This window comes from Vidua chalybeata, chromosome Z (assembly GCF_026979565.1).
Source record: "Vidua chalybeata isolate OUT-0048 chromosome Z, bVidCha1 merged haplotype, whole genome shotgun sequence".
NCBI classification, from domain to species: Eukaryota; Metazoa; Chordata; class Aves; order Passeriformes; family Viduidae; genus Vidua; species Vidua chalybeata.
The window spans coordinates 23,034,923-23,054,551 of NC_071570.1; the positions used below are offsets into that span (position 1 = coordinate 23,034,923).

The following is a 19,629-nucleotide window of genomic DNA, read 5'->3' on the forward strand; positions in this document are numbered from 1 at the left end:
ATGGGGTTTGCTGCAGTCACTTTGGGTTTGCTGCACTCAGGATGGGGTTTGCTGCACTCCCTGTGGGTTTGCTGCACTCCCTGTGGGTTTGCTGCACTCACTATGGGTTTGCTGCACTCACTATGGGTTTGCTGCACTCACTATGGGTTTGCTGCAGCCAGGATGGGTTTGCTGCAGTCACTTTGGGTTTGCTGCACTCAGGATGGGGTTTGCTGCACTCAGGATGGGGTTTGCTGCCCTCCTGGCTGCCAGGGCACACTGCTGCCAACCAGCACCCCCAGAGCCCTCTCTGCAACCCCAGAGCTGCCCCTCTCCCAGTTTAGACTTGTGTCTGGCATTTCTCTATCCCAGGTGCAGAATCTGGCATTTTGACTTGTCATTTTCATGTCACTGATGATTGCCCAGTGCTCCACTCTATACAGATCCCTCTCTCTGCAAGGGCTTTTGTCACTCAGGAGAGTCAACAGCACCCTCCAGAGCTGTACAGCAAAAGTCAGACAATTTTCCTTACAAATGATAACCACTTTTTATTTTACTAAATTGTTTTCCAGAGACTACAACTTCTTTTTTTTAAACCCATGATAGGCACACTTTACAGAAACTGAAGGAACTAAGCCACCTATTATTAGCTGCTTGCTGACTTTTGTGATCAACATGCATAAGGATTTTTGTTATGTTGATACACTGGTCTGCAAGCTTTGTGTCACAGAAAAGCAGAATGGTTTGGTTTGGAAGGGAACTTTAAAGATCATCTAGTCAACCCTTATGCTATGGGCAGGGACACCTTCCATGGTGCTAAAAGCCCCATCCAACCTGGTCTTCAACACTTACAGGTCCCCATTGGGCATCCACAACTTCTGTAGGCAATTTATGCCAGTGCCTTACCACCTTCATCTGTAGAAAAATTCTTCCTTATGTCCAGTGTAAGTCTACCCTCTTTCAGTTTAAATCTCTTGCCCTTTGTCCTGTAACTACTTGGTAAAAATTCTTCCTCTGTCTCTCTGATAAGCCCCATTAAATACTGAAAGACAGCAATGAGGTCTCACCAGGGCCCTCTCTTCTCCAGGCTGACCAATCTCAGCTCTTTCAGCCTCTTCTCAAGAAGAAATTATTCCAGCCCACCAATCATTTTTGTGGCCCACATCTAGACTTACTGAATCAGGTCCATCTTGCAGAACGAGAGAGTCAGAATCACAGAACTGATTACGTTGGAAAAGAGCTTTGAGATCATCAAGTCCAACCTATGACCAAACATCACTTTGTTGCCTCGACCATGGCACTGAGTGCCACATCTAGTCTGTTCTTAAACACCTCCAGGGACAGTAATTCCACCACCTCCCTGGGCAGCACATTCCAATGCCCAATCAGCCTTTCTGTGAAGAAATTCCTCCTAATGTCCAACCTAAATGTTCCCAGGCACAGCTTAAGACTGTCCTCTTGTCTTTCCTGAACTGAGAACTCCACAGCTGGATGCAGAAATCCAGTTGGGGTCTCACAAGCATGGAGTAGAAAAGGGCAATCATGCCCCTGACACACTGGGCACACAGCTGGACACACTGCTCTTTATGCTCAAGTCCAATTTTTCACCTACCAGTATCCAAAATTTCTTCTCCACTTAATCCATTTACAACACAGATGGTACAGATGCTGTGGAATTCCCAGAAGCAAGTGCTAAGGCAAAAAAATCAAACCCAGAAAAATTATACATCTAAATCAGAAGACCACATCTGTGTGGAAACAAAGCCTAAGAAATTTTTTAAAAGGAAGCATGTTGAGAATTTTGTGGAAAATGAGGATCAAAAAAATGACAGCTGTTAAACAACATTAGTTCACATAAGTGATGCCCAAGATTTCTGAGATATGGGCAAAAGTATCTAGAGCTATTCATGGTTCATGTGCAGATGAACCTCTCTGTATTTTTAGAAAAAGAGAGTTTTGTCATGGACAGTTTTGTGGAATCAAAGAATTGTAGCTTTCTGTGTGTAAGAAATTAGTTGCCAGTTGCAGCTCTGATCTAGAATATAACAGAAAATAGGGTGGGGCTTGGGCAGCTGAAATTCTTTTCTGTTATGCACTGAGCAGAACTAAGAGAAAACTGAGTGTAAGGAAGGTAAAGAACATACATATTTTTTCAGAGCTAATAAATCTATGTCCAAACTTCACAAAAATTCTTAAAACTTTCTTGATAAATCAGTGGTTTGTTTTCCTGCTTACAAGCAATTAAATTCAGTCAAGTCTCTGTGTAATTCCTTTGGGTTTCAGAGTTTGGAGGGCATTTTGGAATTCCAGAACAAACAGTGCTAATCTTTATGATTAATAGAGAAGAACTGTTTCTGATTTTCAGGGAATAACTCTGTCTTCTTTAATTTCCTTCATTCACAGGCCTTTTAGACGTAATTTCAGGGTAGTAGTTAAATAACAGTGCCCCAGTTTAGGGCAAATTTGGGAGAAGACCTCCAGAAGGAGCCCCCAGAAAGCAAACCCCCCACAGCCCCTCCCCACATCTAGTTCGGGAAGGATTTCCTCAGAGAGAAATGGAAAAAAAACTGTTTATTTAACAAGCAAAACACTCCCCAATACAAAAAAACAACACCAGATGACAAAACCCTTTCACCGTTCTGAAGAGATGACAAATTCAGAAAGTCTCTCCTGGGAGTGGTCGCTCAGCTATCAGTCTCCGGCACTGGGGATGGCTGCTGCAGGTCACAAAATGCAGACTCTCGGTGTTTCTTGATGTTTCCCAGGTCCAGGTCCAGGTCCAGAGCAGGTTCAGATGATATTCAGGAAAGGGAAGGGGAAAAGAAACAGTCCAGGGTAAAAATTGGACTCCCTAGCTAAACTAGCTAATAAGCAAAAGCAAAAGCAAGCAAGCAAGCCAGCAAGCAAGCAAGCAAGCCAAGCCAGCCAAGCCTCTCCTAGACACAGACTATGGGGGGAGGTGAGCCGGCTGGTAACAAGACAAAACAATCCTTCACTTTCAGAGTCAGTCCTGAAGGCACAGAACATAATATCAGGCATAAACAGAACACATGATTAGGGATACAAACACCATACCATCACCCTAGGACAAACAGTTTGTGAGGCTGTGGATATGGCATGTGATAAAGGATGAACACTCCCACTGAAATCAAGTGTCTTCTTCTGTGAAGACAGCTGTGTAAAAGGCTTTCAGGTGCTGGGACTGTGTTTTTCACTGCATTGTCTGAAATCTGTGTCTTAGATTTACATTGAAAATGTCTAGTCAGCTGCGCCTAACTTTGAATGAACTCTTTTCTGTGGTTCATTTCTCTTCCTTTGTGTACTCCCCTGTGCTCCCACACATGTATTTTTAGTTCTGTCCATCCTGTTCTTGTTCTGTGACTTCCAATTACTTGCTATCCTCTGTTAACAATTTGCAAGTATCTGCTTTATGTCTAGGCATGGGAAAACAAAATTGGGAAAACAAAACAAAAACAGTCTTCCCTAAAAATTATTCCATTGGCAGTCAGAATTTTCTTATGTAACTGCAATAAGATACTTCTGTAAAAAATTACTGGCATATATACTCTGCTGGTATAGTGTATCACTGTAATAAAAGTTCTATCTGTCATAAAAATACTGAGTGACATAAAGGAGGGGTTTTGTTTCCCTGGGAATGCTAGTAGCTGATTGTGCTAGAAGTTTAAGGATTTCTGGAGTCAGGAAAATAATTTTTATCAACTGCCTGGAGGTGGCACAGAGAGACTAAGTGGCAGCTCAGAGATATATACATGTCATGATCTGGGCAGCTGTTACAATTTAACCTCCAAATGTAAAGGTATTACTGGCTTACCTTAGTACTCAGGGAAATGTTAGTTTTCATTTAAACAATGGTTGGAGAACATGAAAATCTCCTGATAGTTTGATCACTTGAGATAAATAATACGGAAAAGGTCATTACAGAAACTTCCAAAAGAGATCTGCCTTCTACTAACGTATGAGGGCTCCAAGAATGCAAAAAGATAACTCTTTTCTCTGAATTTCTGTTAGTTTACATACCTCTCAAGACTTTTCACACAGTCTCAGAAACACAGCTATGTAACTTCTCTTTTACTTGAACTTAATTTCTTTTCCTATTTATGTTTATTCTGAGGGATGTCTAAACAATCTGTGATGAGTGCTTTTGATAGGACTAAAATTACCAACTCCAAATACAGCTCAAAAGAACCACTGAGACAACAGAAATGTTTTCCAAATAATTTAAATTCTGAATTAGATTATTATCAGCTTGTGACTCCAACAAAGTATTGCCATTGCTCGTAACAGGACATAAGCCTTGTACTGAGTTTCCAAGGCATCAGAAGAGAAGCTAGTCAGATTTGCACTGTCTGAATGTTCTTTGATCTGCTTGCAGCTTTTGTTTGCTTCTTTTAATTGTTAGAGCAGTTTTGACAGGTTTTCTGTGGCTAATTTATTTTTCTTGTATTTATTGTTTCTTTTCTTGGATGCAGATCTGGAGCTGGACACAGCTGGTTTAGCAAAAAAGACAAAGAAACTGTCTAATATATGTGGAAGGTAATAATCTATATAGTAAACTCCGATGTAATGTAGAGATACAGACTAGTGAAGAAAAAGCAAGGTGTAAAATTGTGTTAGCAAGCATACAAAACCAACTCCAAGTGAACCGTACAGTAATGATGAAGAAGCTGTCAACAGAAGCATGGCAGTCTTCCTGGTGAGGGACTCTAGATGCTGATGACTCACCACCACTCTCACCTGAGTGAGACCATGACCTTGGGGCCCAGGCAAGGAGGGGAGGGGGTAAACACAACACCAGGAGAATGGGAGAAACTAAGAAGTTTGTGTGGAGCAATTAATTCTTTATACAATAAATATTAAAACTTAATAATGGTAATTTAGCATAAACTTTCTGTAATAATTAATAATTCTTGAATGAGACTGTTAGAGTTTCAATTATGTTAATAGATTTTTCACTTTATAAATAAGGTGTGTTTCATCTTTGTCATAAATAAGGTTTTGAGTGTACACAAGCTTGGTGTACAGGCAATGAATTTCTGAATTTCTTCTGTCTGAAGAATACACATTTCCTAGGAAACTTAGAGTTTTGGAACAACCCATGCTATGTATAAATGTCAATTTGCTGTACTCAGCCATCTGGGAGGAATAATTCATTAGGCTTTTTAATAAAGGTAGGACTGACATAAAAAATGATAGTGTTATATCCCTCTTTGCAATAAAACACTATTTAAATCCAAATAAAGAATCACAGCTCTACATTTTTGGTTTGTGAAGAGTTATGTCTTTGCTACTTTAAAGGGAACAGTTCAACAGCAACATTCCATTCTACATATTTCAACCTATATCTAATAAAAATATAAAAATCTGCCCCTCAATTGTTCTTGATGGTATATATTTTTTGAGGGAGAATTTTCAGCTATGTTGTGTATATATGTTAGCCTTCACTGGATAAGCATTTCATGCATTGTTTTAAAAAAAAACCAAAACATTATTAATTAGGTATCTTTTTTGCAAATACAGCATCACAGCCTTATCCAGGCTGGAATCTAGATCTGTAGCCCAGTCTGTGGACCAAAGCAAGGTCAGGCTGGGTTGCTCAGGGCTTTATCCAGTTGGGTCTTAAAAACCTCAGGGACCTGAGTCTACTAATACTTAGATTCCACTGCTTGACTTACTGAGTCCTGCCACTCATCTTAGTAAGCAGCCTGTCCCTGACTTCTCAGTAACCTTCTCATGGGTGCTAGAAGGCTGCTATTAGGTACTTCTGAACCTTTCTTGTCTCCAGTCTGAACAAGCATGGTTCCATCTGTCTGTGGCAGTGTCTCTTCTCCATTCCCTGATCATCTTGGTCATTTCCTGCTATATCTGCCCCAGCTGATCAATGCTGATACAATGTTTTGTACTGGAGGGCCCAGTACTGGCCACAGTACACAGATGTGGCCTAAGAAGTGCCTAATAGAAAGGGATAACTGTTTTCCCTGATGTAGTGGCTACCCTCCTCTTAATATGGTTCAGGGTGTTAGTGGCCACATGCTTAGAGGTGGATGGTGCTTGGCTGGCTGTAGACCAGTTCTCCCCAGTCTTCTCCAGCAGAATTTCTGCCTTGCTGGTCAGTTCTCAGCCTGCACTGTTGGAAGTAGTTGGTGTGTCCTGGATGCAGGACTTTGTACCGGCCTTTGCTGAATTTTGTCAGGGTCCTGCTTGGCCCCTTTCCCCACCTGTTCTTGCAGAGCTCCACCTCCTGCCCCTAACCCCATGTGCTCAGGCCACATGGTTAGCTGTTACTCACAAAATTGATGAGGGTATGCTCTCTCTCTTCTTCAGGGGTTATTCACAGACACTAGACAAAACAAGGTACCAGGACAGGCCCTGGAAAAACATGCTCGTTAACAGATTTTGGTAGGGTACAAAACACTAAGCACTACACTCCTATTCCAGCCAGATTTACACCCATCAAATTGTCCACCCCTCCACCAAATGAGATACAAAAATTATGTGGAAGACCGTGTCAGACATCCTGCCCGTCAGTGTACTATGACTTCTTCCTCATATAAGTAACCATTTCATTTTGATACAAAGTACAACACTTAAGACGTAGTTACCCAATAGTACTAAAAGAATTCTGTATCAAACTCAGATGAAAGGATTTAGATCTCCAAGGAGCATACCTGACAGAAACTCTTTTGACGGTTTGAGACTTAAAAAGCCTCTTCAAACATTTCTTATGTTTGAAAAAAAATGGTTACTAATATGAAAGATTATTTATTGGTAAGAACATTTGGATTTATTTGAAACAAGATTTTGATTACTGGTCAGTCACCATGAGGGTTACTTCTATACTCACTAAGCAAAAGTTAACTTTTTAATTTATACCTGTAGGCTACATGTGTGAAAAAGATTGATCAGAATATAGTGCAAGTTGTGTTACATAAACATTGACTACTCTGTTAAGATGTGAATAATTAAGTCTGAATGAAGATGATGAAATGTCATCTTCCAAACATCATAATAAGGCTGGCAAAAAAAAAAAAAAAAAAAAAAAAAAAAAACCAAAAAAAAAAAAAAAAACCAAAAAAAACCCCAAAAAACCTTGCATGTCTTTAAATACAAAATAGCTGTGTAAAGACTTGTATACAAACTAGGGAACCACTGACCCCATTTCTTCCATTATTTCCTTTTCCACTTCTGAGTATGTCACAACTACTCACGAAACTACTACAGCGAGGTTTGGACTAGCAAAGATAACAAAGGAAATGTGAACAATAATTTCTTTTACTACATATTTCCTATAATCTAAGTACCCACTTCTGTTCTGCAAAGGCAATAGGTTAGTAAGAACCTGTGTATGTGAGAGAAGTGTCTTTCTATTCTTTTCCACCCCTTCCTCATGAATCTGTTATGAAGTTCAGAGAGGTTTCTAAATAGTCTTTAACAAAGGGATTGTCTTAGCATTCCTGTCTGGATTTCTGGGCTGCGCAATAGGCCTGTAGTCAGGCTGAACCTCTGGCTTCCTTTTTAACAGGCAGATAAATTATTGCTGCTTTTTATACATGGTGGCATTGGAGATTAGAGTTAATGATCTCTTTGACAAGTCTAGTTATTTGCTGGATATGTATTTCATACAATACCTTCAATTTTCCCATATATTTACTTTAGAAAGATTTATCAACACATTTGTGGACTTCTGCCATTCAGAAGTCTCTGAAGTGTGGAGCTTAAAACGAACAATGTGGCTTCTGACATTTAAATGGTCTTTGGTGCCAAATTTTTTTAAGACTGTGGTGCTTTGGCAGACTGAGGTGTTGCCCTGGGAACGCTGCTAAAGCCCCAAATGTTTAACTCTTTCTGTCCTAGTACAATCTGGAATAGAGGTACTATTATGTTCATTTATGAAGGTTCACATTTCTCAGTGTAATGAGACTTATGCTCATAGTAAGCTCTAAGAGCTAAACCAGTGCCTTCCTATTCAATTCTTAAGGCAACTAATTTTGTTGACTGGGGAGTTTTGGGGCTGTATTCCTATTTCTTTACTGTTTCAAAGTACCAAACAGCAATTTGAATATTTTCTTTTGGCTTTACTTGTTTCACTGTGAAACTATTGAAATGAAACGTTTTAAAATGGGAAGCTGAATTTCATTGATGTTTTGACTCTAGCTCTGCTTTCTGCTCACTTTTTCACTGTGACTTTTCTGGTACAGTGATTGAGATCCATCAGCATCTCCAGAACCTTGAGCAGGAAGGCTCACTTCCCCTGCTGTGGACATGACTGTGAACACTCAGGAAATGGGACAATCTAATGTTTTGGCCAAAATACTGTGTTCTGATGTAGCTAAGGATGACCAAATTATATCTGTGGGAAAGGACATCTTCGTGTTTGGAAGAACACTACTCAGAACAAAGACAATCTGCAGTTGTTCACATTCAAGTATCATAAACAAAACTCAGGCACAGCTCATTAAAAATGCAGCTGCCTGCTGCTAGACAGTGGGAGCTTATTTGTGAGAGACCAGCAAGAGCAAGGCTGCTGCATGAGGGTGAAGGAGCACAGCAAGGTCAGACACAGCCTCAGGGCACCTGGGCAGGGCAGTGACAGCAATGGGACGTGCCAGCAGCCAAGCAGTCATTTGGTGACAGCCCGGTAAGGAGCCACGTCTCAGTTCAGTTTGGGAAATTATCATGATAATTCAGGGAAGTAGTGGAGTCACCATTTCTGAGGATATTTAAAAGGTGGGCTTGTGTCAGTTTGGGGCTTGGCTTAGGGATGGACTGGCAAAGCTGGATTACTTGTTGGGCTCGGTGACTCTTAAGGTCTTTTCCAAACCAAACGACTCTTTGATTCTGTGTCTGAGAGGGGGCAGGGGCTGACGGCTTAGGAGCAGCCAAAATGGGCCTCCTGGGCAGAGGGGTGTGGAGAATCTGGTCAGGGCCGGTTTGAACAGTGATGCCTAAATGCGGTCTGATACGACTTTCTAAGATGCAATTTGCTTTATTTATCTTTTTATTATCGTTATTGATTTATCCCTCCCTCCCCCCCCTTGCACTTACGTAAAGGATCTTTCCTTCCTGCCCCTGATTGACAGCCGGAGAAGCTGCCGCTGCTGTTCCCCGGGAGGACCGGCCCGGCTCGCCGGTGAAGCGAGGCGGCGCTGCCCGGGAAGGCGGCGCTCCTGCCGCGCCCCTGCGCGCCCGCGGCAGGAGCAGCGGGAGCAGCATGGTGGTGCCACCGCTGCTGCGCGCCGTCATCATGGGGCCGCCGGGCTCCGGCAAAGGCACCGTCTCCGCTCGGATTATCAAGCACTTTGGCGTGAAGCACCTCTCCAGCGGCGACCTGCTGAGGGACAACATGCAGAAGAAGACAGGTGGGCATGGGGAGGCGGGTGGGGATGTGTGCGACTTCTCTTCCTGTCCCCGTCCCGCGAGAACGGTCCCCACGCAGCCCTGCGGGAGCTGCCGCGTGACAGCTCCGCTCCGGGAAGGGACACACACTCACAACACGCATTCCTGCCCCTAGCCCCGTTCCTTCCCTCCCTTCCCCTCCGAGGAGGGAGGGAGCTTCTTTAATGGGGTTTGCTGCTCCCCAATCCCACCTCCGTGTGCCCCCCCCGCGCAGGCAGAGGTTGGGTGACTTTACACAGCTCTTCTGGAGGCCAGAGGCCACTGAAGTGGGCCTCTCATCTGCAGCCGTGGGTCCTCCATAGGCTGTCACTTGCTGGCCTCCTCATGAAAGTGGACGGGATTATCCTGTTTTCCTGTTTTGTTACACCTCATTGCTTCCTTGCCTTGGGTGCTTTTCGTAAGCACCCACTGGGTTTTGTACGTGTTTCTAATAGTTCTGATAGTTTCTCATGGTTTCTCCAGCTGGAAGCATCTTAAAAGAGAAAAATATTCTCTTTCAAGAGAATATTTAAAATTCACACCTATTAACAGGCAGGGCAAGAGAAGAGGGGTTTTGGGCAATCAGACTTTCCTGGATGGTCATTTGATGGCTAGAAGTATTATTCCAAAATTATGCCTAGTCCTGAGCTGGCAGGCATAACATAGCGGTGCTTTCAAAAATAGCAACGTGCAAAATTTTCAAACTGCTTAGCTTTTAAAATTATTATTGTCTTATGAGTTCACATCATGCTTAGGTATAAGCATGGTCTGTGTTTACATATAGTGATGCTTATACTAGGTAAAGATATGAGTTATTCTTGCTGAATAGTCCTAGCTTGACCTCTGGCCTCAGTTGAGATACCACAGTCTCTCTCTCTGGTGAACTTTTGCAATGATGGAAGGCTCCCTCCTGACTTCCATATCTGCTTTTCTTTTTGGTGGGGTGAAAAACCTTGTAAGAACCATCTCAGGCTGCACGTGATGAAGTGAGAGTATTATTATTTCCAGCAACTTCAAGCTGTAGAATATTAAATTCACTTGTAAGTATCACTGTAGTATTATGCCTAGGTAACCGTCAGTCTTAGTTTTGGAATACTTATTAGCATGTTTGAAGGTGAAGCAGTTGTGATGTGATTCCCACATGTCTTCACACAAATTCTCTTTACTCAGTAAGGATAATGGCTTTGGTACAGTGACTGACTTTACAATAGTTGATATTGTAGATACTGCAAGTTAAGAATTTGCTAGAAGCACACCTGCGTAGACATACCTGATCATATTCCTGCTATTTCTATTTGGTTGCACAATCATATGTTTTTATTTACAGAGAGTGACAAAACTGCTCTATTATGAACTTTCAGTGTAAGACCTGGTGGGTAGCCATTCCAAGAAAATGAAGAAAATGTTATTTTACCAAGTGTTTTGAGGTTTACAATGTTTCCTAAATACTTCAGGTTTTGTGCAAGACCATAGAGCATCAGAATCATGCTGAAGGTTGTGTGAGAAGAGGAAATTGCAAGTGGAAATATCATATTGCTTGAATTGAAGTGGGAGCCTGAAGTGATGAAGAGAGAAGTGATTAGGCAAAGAATTCTAGGTGGGTTGGACAGATGAAAGACTGTGAAGGAGAGTAAACATGTGAAATGGAAATTTAGCAGACACATTAAAATCCAGAATATAAGGAAAGAAGTCAGTGGACAGCTTAAGAGGTGAAGTTTGCTCTAAATTAGCTACAGCAGAATTTACAAGATTCTGCTACAGGGTTTTTCATTTACTGGTAAACCCAGATGAAACTCAACTGCAATTTCATTGAAAGTCAGTCACTAGTTTCAGAAATGGCTCCCAGATGGTTGAGATGAAGGTGAAGGTAGAAGGACTAGGTAGTACACTGAAAATAGGAGAACAACTGAGAGGCAACTCAGCCTAGACAAATTCAGTCAAGGCAAAGATCCATGAGTTTTGACTACAATAGAAAAGTCCTGCAATTTCCAATTCTTTGGGAAATGGGTTACACTAACATGGGCAGTTAAAGCCCTTGGAAAATTAGATATAGTTAACAGTAGTTATATGGTGCAAATTTTGCATTTGCTGTCTTGTGAAAATGGACATTGTTGAAAAGTCCTGTTGAAGATTAGTGTCCTTATCAATCTGCAGTTATTATCATGTTCTCCTGGACAGTGGAGAGTCTGTGACCACTTCTCTAATGCTAAGGTAATTATTGTCTGATTATGGCTAGAGCTTGATTGCTGTAATAGGGTTAGAATGTGCCAATCCTTTGTAAAGCCATAGAACATGGATACCTGTCATCACCTACAAAGGAAAGAAACCTGTGTTACCTGTAATTCTGAAGATTGTCATGCCTTTAGTGGTTTCAGACCCAACCTGAAAGAACTAAATAAAACCTACAAAACCCCATGAAATCCCACTCCCAACAGCAGGGGTGGGGAAAAATGCTGTGAGCTAGTGTATCAACTTTTTGTCCTAATGTATGACTATTTGGGTATGGTTCTGCCTATTTTTTTCCTTCTGTAATAGTGACTTTCTAAATTACCTGAGTTCTGTAGAGGGGGGGGCAAAAGGCAGCATTTTTCAAGCACTGTTGGTCTAATAATAGCTTGCCATATTCTAAATCTTTCTAAAAAGGCCCAAAAACTTATGAATCTTTCCAAAGTAAGTTAGAATTGTTCCCTGTGACTGTTGTCTTGTGCACATTTTTAGATCATTATGGCTAGAGCAATGCTGCAACATAAATCAGTAGCAGACCCAAGCATCAAGTACATATTAAACTATCTAGAAATTATTTATTCCTTCTTCCAACCTACTTTTTCAGGGTACATGGTTCAAAGCACACTAGAATAATAAAAAAGGTATGAAGAAGGGAGGTAGGGAAAAGAAGAAGCACTTTGTACCCAGACAGACAGTCACCTTCTTTCCAGTTTGTGATGTGCTGGAGGACTCAGGCACCACAGTCTGACTCTTTTCCATATAGTGAGCATGTTTTGAAATCTGACCAAGGTGCACAGTGCCTATTTCTAAATGGTCTTTGTACTTTCAAAGCCTGACTACAGATATGCACAGGCAGAAAATAATGTTCTTTTCAAGTTTGAGGGCTGATCTCTTAATAAGCTTGTATCCTTTCTATTTCCTATTTTTAAGACTCATTTTAGTTTTTGGAACTTCATATTTCAAATACATATGAGTAAATTTATTCAGAGGGTGTGAGGATAGAGGTGTGTTTTGCCCTACAGGTGGATCTAATTAACTGGATATGTATTTGCATGGTCAGATCCTAGTTAATCATCCGGATATTTTTTAATTTTGGAAAGCATGCTGTCTGTCTTGCTTACAACTTTTCTCCATGATCCTCATCAAAACAATTTTTCATAGGCTTGTGGGCTTTTTCTCACTTGCTGGAGGTCAGAGATAGTGTAATGCAACTTTTACTTTTGCAGAAGTGGGAATCCTTGCCAAGTCCTACATTGATCAAGGGCAGCTTATTCCAGATCACATCATGACACAACTAATGCTGAATGAGATAAAAGGTCTAGACCAGTACAATTGGCTATTGGATGGTAAGTTATCATGTTGGATATCACTATGTATGGAGAGAAAATCTGCTCTGGAAAACTTGGGACTTGAAAACTTTGGTCGCTGGTTGCCAGCTCGTTGTGAAACTTTTAGGAGATAGTCTGCCCCAGTTTCTTTGGCTGACAAAGGCTTTGGGTGTACCCTGCCTTCAGAACATTACAGGGATATTTAACTCATGTTAAAAAGGATAGTTCAACACTCCAGAAAAAATTCAAAACTGGCAATTCTGGCATTTTTAATGATAATTCATATGGTATTTCCTCATCAAAATAGGCATTGAGAAGTTTCTTTTAAAAATATTTTCTTATTAAAGTCCTTGAGGAATGGAAAACTTTTGAAGGATGGGGCTTTAGAATTATTTAAATAGCAAGGTAGGAATGTGATGCAAGGTAAGTATGGAAAAGTACTGCAGCAGTGTGGAGTGTAATAGAAACCATTGCTGAATTGCCCTAAAAGGTCTTCTTCATTTGCTGTTTAGTTCTCTTCTCCAGAGTGAACCATTTTGCAGTAAGCTCATGGCTTCAGCATTCTTACTAGAGAGAAAATGCATTTGCTGGTGTCTTCATGAACTGGATGGCTCTTGTTATTTCAGCCCATGGGAGTACAGGTGGATGCCCAGCACAAAAATAGTGTCTAGACTGGATGTGTGTTTTTTCAGACTCTAGTCACAGCCTGTCTCAGTAGATACAACAAAAAAGTTATCCGTGTGGCTTTCTATTTAGAGGGAATGAAAAACCCACAGTGGCCTCTGTCCCTTAGTGCTTTATTATAGTTATATTTATATAGTTGCTCCTACTTACAGTGATACATTCTGGTGGCTTTAGTCACAGCTGGGTTCCTCCCTGAGAGAAAAAATTTATTCCCACAGTAAACAGTACAATGAAACCTAAACAATATAGCAAAGAACAGCAGATATTGGGTTTCTTTCTTTAGTTTCAGGTCCCATGTACACACAGTTCCAGTCTTGTGGATCTGGATGTGTAGCAGTATAGCTGTGCCTAGCAGCTCTCAGCAGGAGGATTGCGTCAAGACCATAAGAGAATAAAACAATTTCTGCTGCATGTTAATGTGCTTCTGCCTTTAAACTTTTGGGGCAGAAATTTTGCCTGCATCAGCATTTGTAATGAGACTCGATGAATTACACTAGGGATAGCTCTGGCATAATGGGCTTCGCAGGAACAACACTGTTCTGTTCAAATATGTTAATCCAAAATCTTAAGTTGTTCTGCAATGTAGAACAAACAGGTGGAGTCAGTTAGCTCAAACCAGAGTTGCTGAACTGCTTGTATGTTCACTTAGCCAAACACACATTTACTGCTTTATAATAGGTTGGTTGCTTCTAGATTCATAGCAGATGTAGCAGTCTGAGTTGTATGTGTCTGTGGGTATCATCTATTTAGATTTATGTGCTGTATAATCTAGAGCACTTTTCTCTGTGTTCCTGGAATCTTCATAATTCATCACCTCTCGCAGATCTTTTTCTGTATAGAGAGAACGCTATGTAGAAAATGCCAGTTTAATTTAAATGAAATGCTTTTGTAAAGGCACTTAAATTTGAGGAATTTTCTGATTACTCAGTCCCAAGCACACTCACTTTCCAGCTGTGTAACTTAGAAATATGGTAGCTGCAGTAAGAACAGCAGTTCTTAAACAGTGTTCAACAGCAGTGTTTGAAGACCTGGTTCTTCCTCTGCTCTTAGCATTCAGAAGCACTTCCATGAGATAATGTGAATGTGTGAGAAATAGGATGAGGGCAGCTTATGACTGTGATGCAAGCCAGGTGCAAGAGATTTAATGCACAAGCAAGCACTTGGTCTGAGTTAATCGACTCTGTCTTTTTGTAATGTTTTTCCTTATTCATGCTATGGACAGATCAACATTATGCAAGAGTTTCTTAAGTTTGTGCCTATCAGTACTTGCCTTTATGGAGAAGTTTACTTGTATGGTATGTTGCAAATTACAAGCTACTGAAGAACATGAGACTATGCTAGGGCTTTTTGAGGAGAGAAACTGTTCCAGTGAATATAGGATGCAATAGCATGTTCTGCAGTAGCTTTGACCACTGAAGGTCTTGTGCTCAATTTTTAATTTTAAATTCTTTGTGGAGACCTTGGCTTTCTTCTTCTTTGTTCCCACTGCAAAGAACAGTGCTCCTAAGTTCCACTAGATCATCTAATAATTTAAGGCATAGAATAGGGAGCCACAGAGTTCATGGGGCAAAATGCAGTCTTTGAAGTGAAGAGACAGGTTCCTGATCAGCCTGGTGTTCTCACAGTCATCATACCTGAGGATAGTTTGATATACTAACACTTTCAGAAACCTTCTAAATCCTGTACTGCCTCTAGTAAATATATTTGGCTTACTGCAACTGAATAAAACAGGTTTGTAATGTCCACCACCCCAAGCCAGACTTACACAGCTGTGAAAGTAAGAGATATCACAAATGTTTCTACGTTGTTCTGAGGGAAACTTTTCATCAGAGCTTTTATTATTCCAAATGTGTATATGGTGCTTTTATTCAGTGTAGTGGTATATATGAATATGGGGTATTTTTGCACTTATTTGTTGCACTTTTGGGAAGATGATTAGCTGAAATGAAGAAATAAAAGCTGGGAGGCATTTAAAAAGTTAAAATGCTGCGACACACCGAAAGATATTGGAAAATCTGATGTCTCTTCCACCTTTATATAACATGACAATGCTTTTTGGTTTTTCTTCTGTGTAACAATTATTTTCTCCAATGATTCAATCCAGGTAATTTTTGCTATAACTCAGCTTCCAGAATTTTATGAAGTTGTTTCCTTTAAAAAGGTTTCCCCAGAACAGTTGCTCAGGCAGAAGCCCTCGATAAAGAATGTCACATAGACACTGTAATTAACCTGGACGTGCCATTTGAGACCATAAAGTGTCGGCTTACAGCACGCTGGATCCACCCTGCCAGTGGCAGAGTCTACAATCTTGAATTCAGTCCTCCCAAAGTGCAGGTAAGCAATATGCATTGGTGTTGGCACTAAATAAGTACTGCATTGTGTTTGCTAGCTGCAGTAAAATATTGTTTGCTGTCGCAGCATATGTTGTTTCAAAACACAGCAGCTCAGAAGAAAATGGCTCATCTAATTTCTTGGGAGCACAGAATCTTTCTGGTAACACTGTGCTGGTATGAGGGTATGTTAGTGACCTGGCAGAACCTCAAATTGGTGGACAATGTATTTGTCCCCTGCAGAGCAGAACACCATGGTGTTTTGTAAGCACTTGTTAAAGCTGTTCACTGACCTGGAATACTGTCTGCCTTGTGCACTGGCACAGGATCTAGGCACAGTCTTAGCCTGTTTGCAGCCTGTACAATTGAAAATGTAGCTTTCTTTTCCTTCCTCCAGAGGAGTCATGCTTTATATCTAGGAAATACCAAACCACCAGTCAGAGGAATCCACTTAATGCTTTCCCTGTGTTTATATTTAACCAGGATGGGTATTTTCAAGGGAAGAGCTGCTGTACTGCAAAACTAGATGTAGAAACTTTCAAGTCAGGGAATATTTTTAACAGATTTAATTTTCAACAGATTTTTATGACTTGAAATATCCTAAAGAGGAGCTTGAAGAAAAAGCCTGTACATTGTTACCTTAATTTTTTTCAATAATTATTTGCTTTAGTGCAACTCAGCTAAAACTGTATCTTACCCTTAACTCTAAATAACTTAGCTGTTGTGGCATCACATTTCACCTGGAAGCTCTATTAATTTACATCAGAAGCACAGCAGGCCCTGTAGTTTTTGGATTTCAGTGTTGCAGGAAAAGAGGCCAGCTTAAAATACCAGGTAAGAACTGGAAGTGAGCAACTGAAAATAGTGCCTTTGTTTTGTTTAAAACAAGGTGGTTAAAATCATGGTTATTTTCAATTGCAGAAGAGCACAGGCAAGATAGAACACAGAATTCTCAGACTTACCAGAGTAGGCTTCAGCTGCCAGAGCTTTGCTATTTAGGATCTGTCTTATCTTTCACTAATTAGCAGACTTACCACAACACAGTGGACTTAATTGAAAACATGGGATAGAGCTAAGCAGGTGAAATACAGTTGTCTCTATTATCTTAACAGACCTGCAAAATGCTTACTTAGTAGGAACAAAAGTTCACACATTAGGTCCCTGCCTCTGTAGGGAAAGCTTCAGTTGACTCCTATGCCATTTTTTGTGCAGCTGTTGTTAAATGGTAACTCTTCCATTTTGCAACTTAAAAATCAAAGGGCCATTAACTCCTTTGCCTATTTTAGTATTGTCAAATGAAGGTCCAATTGGTGTCTTATTTCCTGTTACACAGGAATGTTGTTTTCCTTTGTACGTGAAGGTTTTGTGTTCATATTCCCCATACTCTATGAATGCTCCAGAGGACAAATTATTCAAGTTACAATGATCTAATATTCACTGGCAATACTGAGAAAATATTTTTAACTGAGAGACTGTTTTACTGGAAAGTCAACAACTTATATTCCAGATGAGAACACAGGCAGCAAACTCTCTTTATAAGCAGCAATCTACACCCTGATAAGTGGAAATTGATCACAATTTAAATAGAAAATTACATAAAGCATGCTTAAAGAGAAGTAAGACGTATACTCTAGTATTTGCTTTTAACCATGATTAGGGCATTGATGACATTACTGGTGAGCAGCTTGTTCAGCGTGATGATGACAAGCCAGAAACTGTCAGCAAGAGGCTTCAGGCTTATGATGCACAAACAAAACCTGTTCTAGAATATTATCGGTAAGTAGTAATATCTGTTCTTCCACATTCCAAAATCTTACTGTGCAGCAGCATAGCAAGGAACAGATCTCTCTGTTACAGAATATATTATACCAGAACACTGAGTGTGGTGTGAGTAGCTGTGTAGCTTTCATGAACTCAGTAAGAAACCAAGCCAGTAGAATGGGTATGATTTTCCAGGGTTGCATGAGATGTTCTGGAACCTGTGTGGTAAAATAGTTTGGTAAAATGTGCAGCAGCCACATTTAGCTTCATAAAGAATGCTATGCATTATTCAATACATCATAGTACTGTTCTGAGCAACAACAGCTCTGGTGGGTGAGGTAACAGACAGTTCCTTTTTTTGCAAGAATTTACAATATTTTGTTTTCTGGATGTGTAAGTAGAAACTCTTCTAATAAGTGCAAGGTGTCAAGAAGCAATAGACAAATAGAGAAACTGTTAATGAGGATTTAAATGTGGCTGTTCTAAGAACAGGACTGTGATTGGACCCAACTAGCGAGACTCTTTAGGAATAAGTAGCTAATTCAGAATTTGTCATTTGCATTGTGGAGTGGAAATAAATTACTAGTTCTTTTAAGAGTCAAAATTATACACAATGTTTCTCTTAATGTAAAGCTGCAAGTATCATACTGCTAATATATAGTTATGTAGTAGGTCACCATGTAGAGCTCTAGTCTTACCTTGCCTAGACAAAGAAATCAGACTCTGACAACATCAATGATTGTCCTTTCTGTATTTCCATATTCACCACCCTTCATTTTATTCTTCCAGGACTGTTGAGCAGAAATCAATGTCCAGCCTGCATTTCCAATGCTACAGCTTCCTTGGTGTTACATCACATGCACATTTTCACACTCCTGACAGGGTAATCTTCAAGTGAGGTGGAGATTTCAGAACAATTAAGCAATTTGACCTCTGTAATGCTTTCTTCTTTTTCTTCCTTAGGAAAAAAGGGTTATTGAAATCCTTTTCTGGAACAGAAACCAATAAGATCTGGCCACATATCTATGCTTTCCTTCAAACCAAGTTGCCAGACATGAGCCAGAAAGATGCTGCCAACCCCAGGTGAAAATGGGTGAAACTTCTGCTCATCTTTCATATCTCACTCCCGATTACATGAGATTCTGCAATCAAGGATTTGTCCGAGTAGTCTACCAGACTCATCAATAATTTAAGTCCAATGCTGTCCTTAACTTACACTATGGTAAAATTTTGTTGCCTGTGGTTACCACTTCAGTGCTGTATTTTTTTATATTAAATAATTTTAAAAATACAGTAACTGTCTTTAACAAAAGCTAGTTCTCTTGTGTCTCTTATTTGGAAAATACATTTGCAATATTGATTGGTGAAGGAAACATTTCAGAATACAGCTTAATTAGAAAGCACATTGATTGATTTACTCCATGAAGCAATGACAAGAACATGCAAGCACATTCCTTGAACATGTGCCTAGCTGGAGCTAGCCAGAAGCTGTGAAGAAGAATGACCACTGGTCTGCAAAGAGCCATTTCAGACCAGAGCTCGTGTGTATGGAAATTGATCTTATGGAAAGGTTAGCTTCTTGTTTGCTTACACAGATGCAACTTGATTTTGCTCACCATAAATTACACTTAGTACCAGGGCAAATTATCTAAGCAAGTATTATGTTTATATTTCTGCCCTCAGAGCAACTATTTTGCAGGCATGGGAAATGGAATTTCAATGATGTGTAAAACATTTGGTAAAGCCTCTGTCTTTGTGCGACCCTGCAAGACTTAATCAGTAAAAAGATAGTAGATAGTGAACAGATTGTGTAATCTGGTAAACCTGTAGCTAGATGATCTCAACCAGTGAATGTCTTTTCTACTATCTTTGAAAACAAGTGCTCACTGATGCCACTGACATGATTTCTAGTGGTCAAAATATTAACT

The 19,629-nt window shown here is 40.3% G+C and overlaps 1 protein-coding gene and 1 long non-coding RNA gene across 6 annotated transcripts; one reads left to right on the top strand and one right to left on the bottom strand.

Moving 5' to 3' along the window:
* Window positions 1–2,558: 2,558 nt before the first annotated feature.
* Window positions 2,559–9,120, bottom strand: LOC128802589 (uncharacterized). The gene is made up of 3 exons (XR_008435501.1): window positions 9,043–9,120; window positions 6,287–6,366; window positions 2,559–2,729 (listed from the first exon to the last, which is right to left on the bottom strand). It is a non-coding gene; the product is annotated as an uncharacterized LOC128802589 (long non-coding RNA).
* Window positions 9,121–9,206: 86 nt separating this feature from the next.
* Window positions 9,207–18,992, top strand: AK3 (adenylate kinase 3). 5 transcript variants are annotated; one of them, XM_053969140.1, is made up of 7 exons: window positions 9,269–9,356; window positions 10,827–10,969; window positions 12,825–12,944; window positions 15,772–15,944; window positions 17,598–17,716; window positions 18,491–18,584; window positions 18,665–18,992. In XM_053969140.1, the coding sequence occupies exons 2-7, from the start codon at window positions 10,936–10,938 to the stop codon at window positions 18,707–18,709; spliced, it is 585 nt and encodes a 194-aa protein (XP_053825115.1). In that variant the 5' UTR covers window positions 9,269–9,356; window positions 10,827–10,935; the 3' UTR covers window positions 18,710–18,992. The 5 variants fall into 5 exon arrangements, with proteins under 5 accessions (XP_053825113.1, XP_053825114.1, XP_053825116.1 ...); XM_053969138.1 differs by lacking the exon at window positions 10,827–10,969 and having other exon boundaries at window positions 9,207–9,356; XM_053969139.1 differs by lacking the exons at window positions 10,827–10,969; window positions 18,491–18,584 and having other exon boundaries at window positions 9,207–9,356.
* Window positions 18,993–19,629: the final 637 nt, after the last annotated feature.

Excerpts from the sequence above, each read along its gene's own strand:
- AK3 (XM_053969138.1), top strand. The coding sequence starts at position 9,209 with ATGGTGGTGCCACCGCTGCTGCGCGCCGTCATCATGGGGCCGCCGGGC. Across the intron at positions 12,945-15,771 it reads GTACAATTGGCTATTGGATG|GTTTCCCCAGAACAGTTGCT; the intron begins GTAAGTTATCAT and ends TCCTTTAAAAAG. Across the intron at positions 17,717-18,490 it reads CCTGTTCTAGAATATTATCG|GACTGTTGAGCAGAAATCAA; the intron begins GTAAGTAGTAAT and ends TTATTCTTCCAG.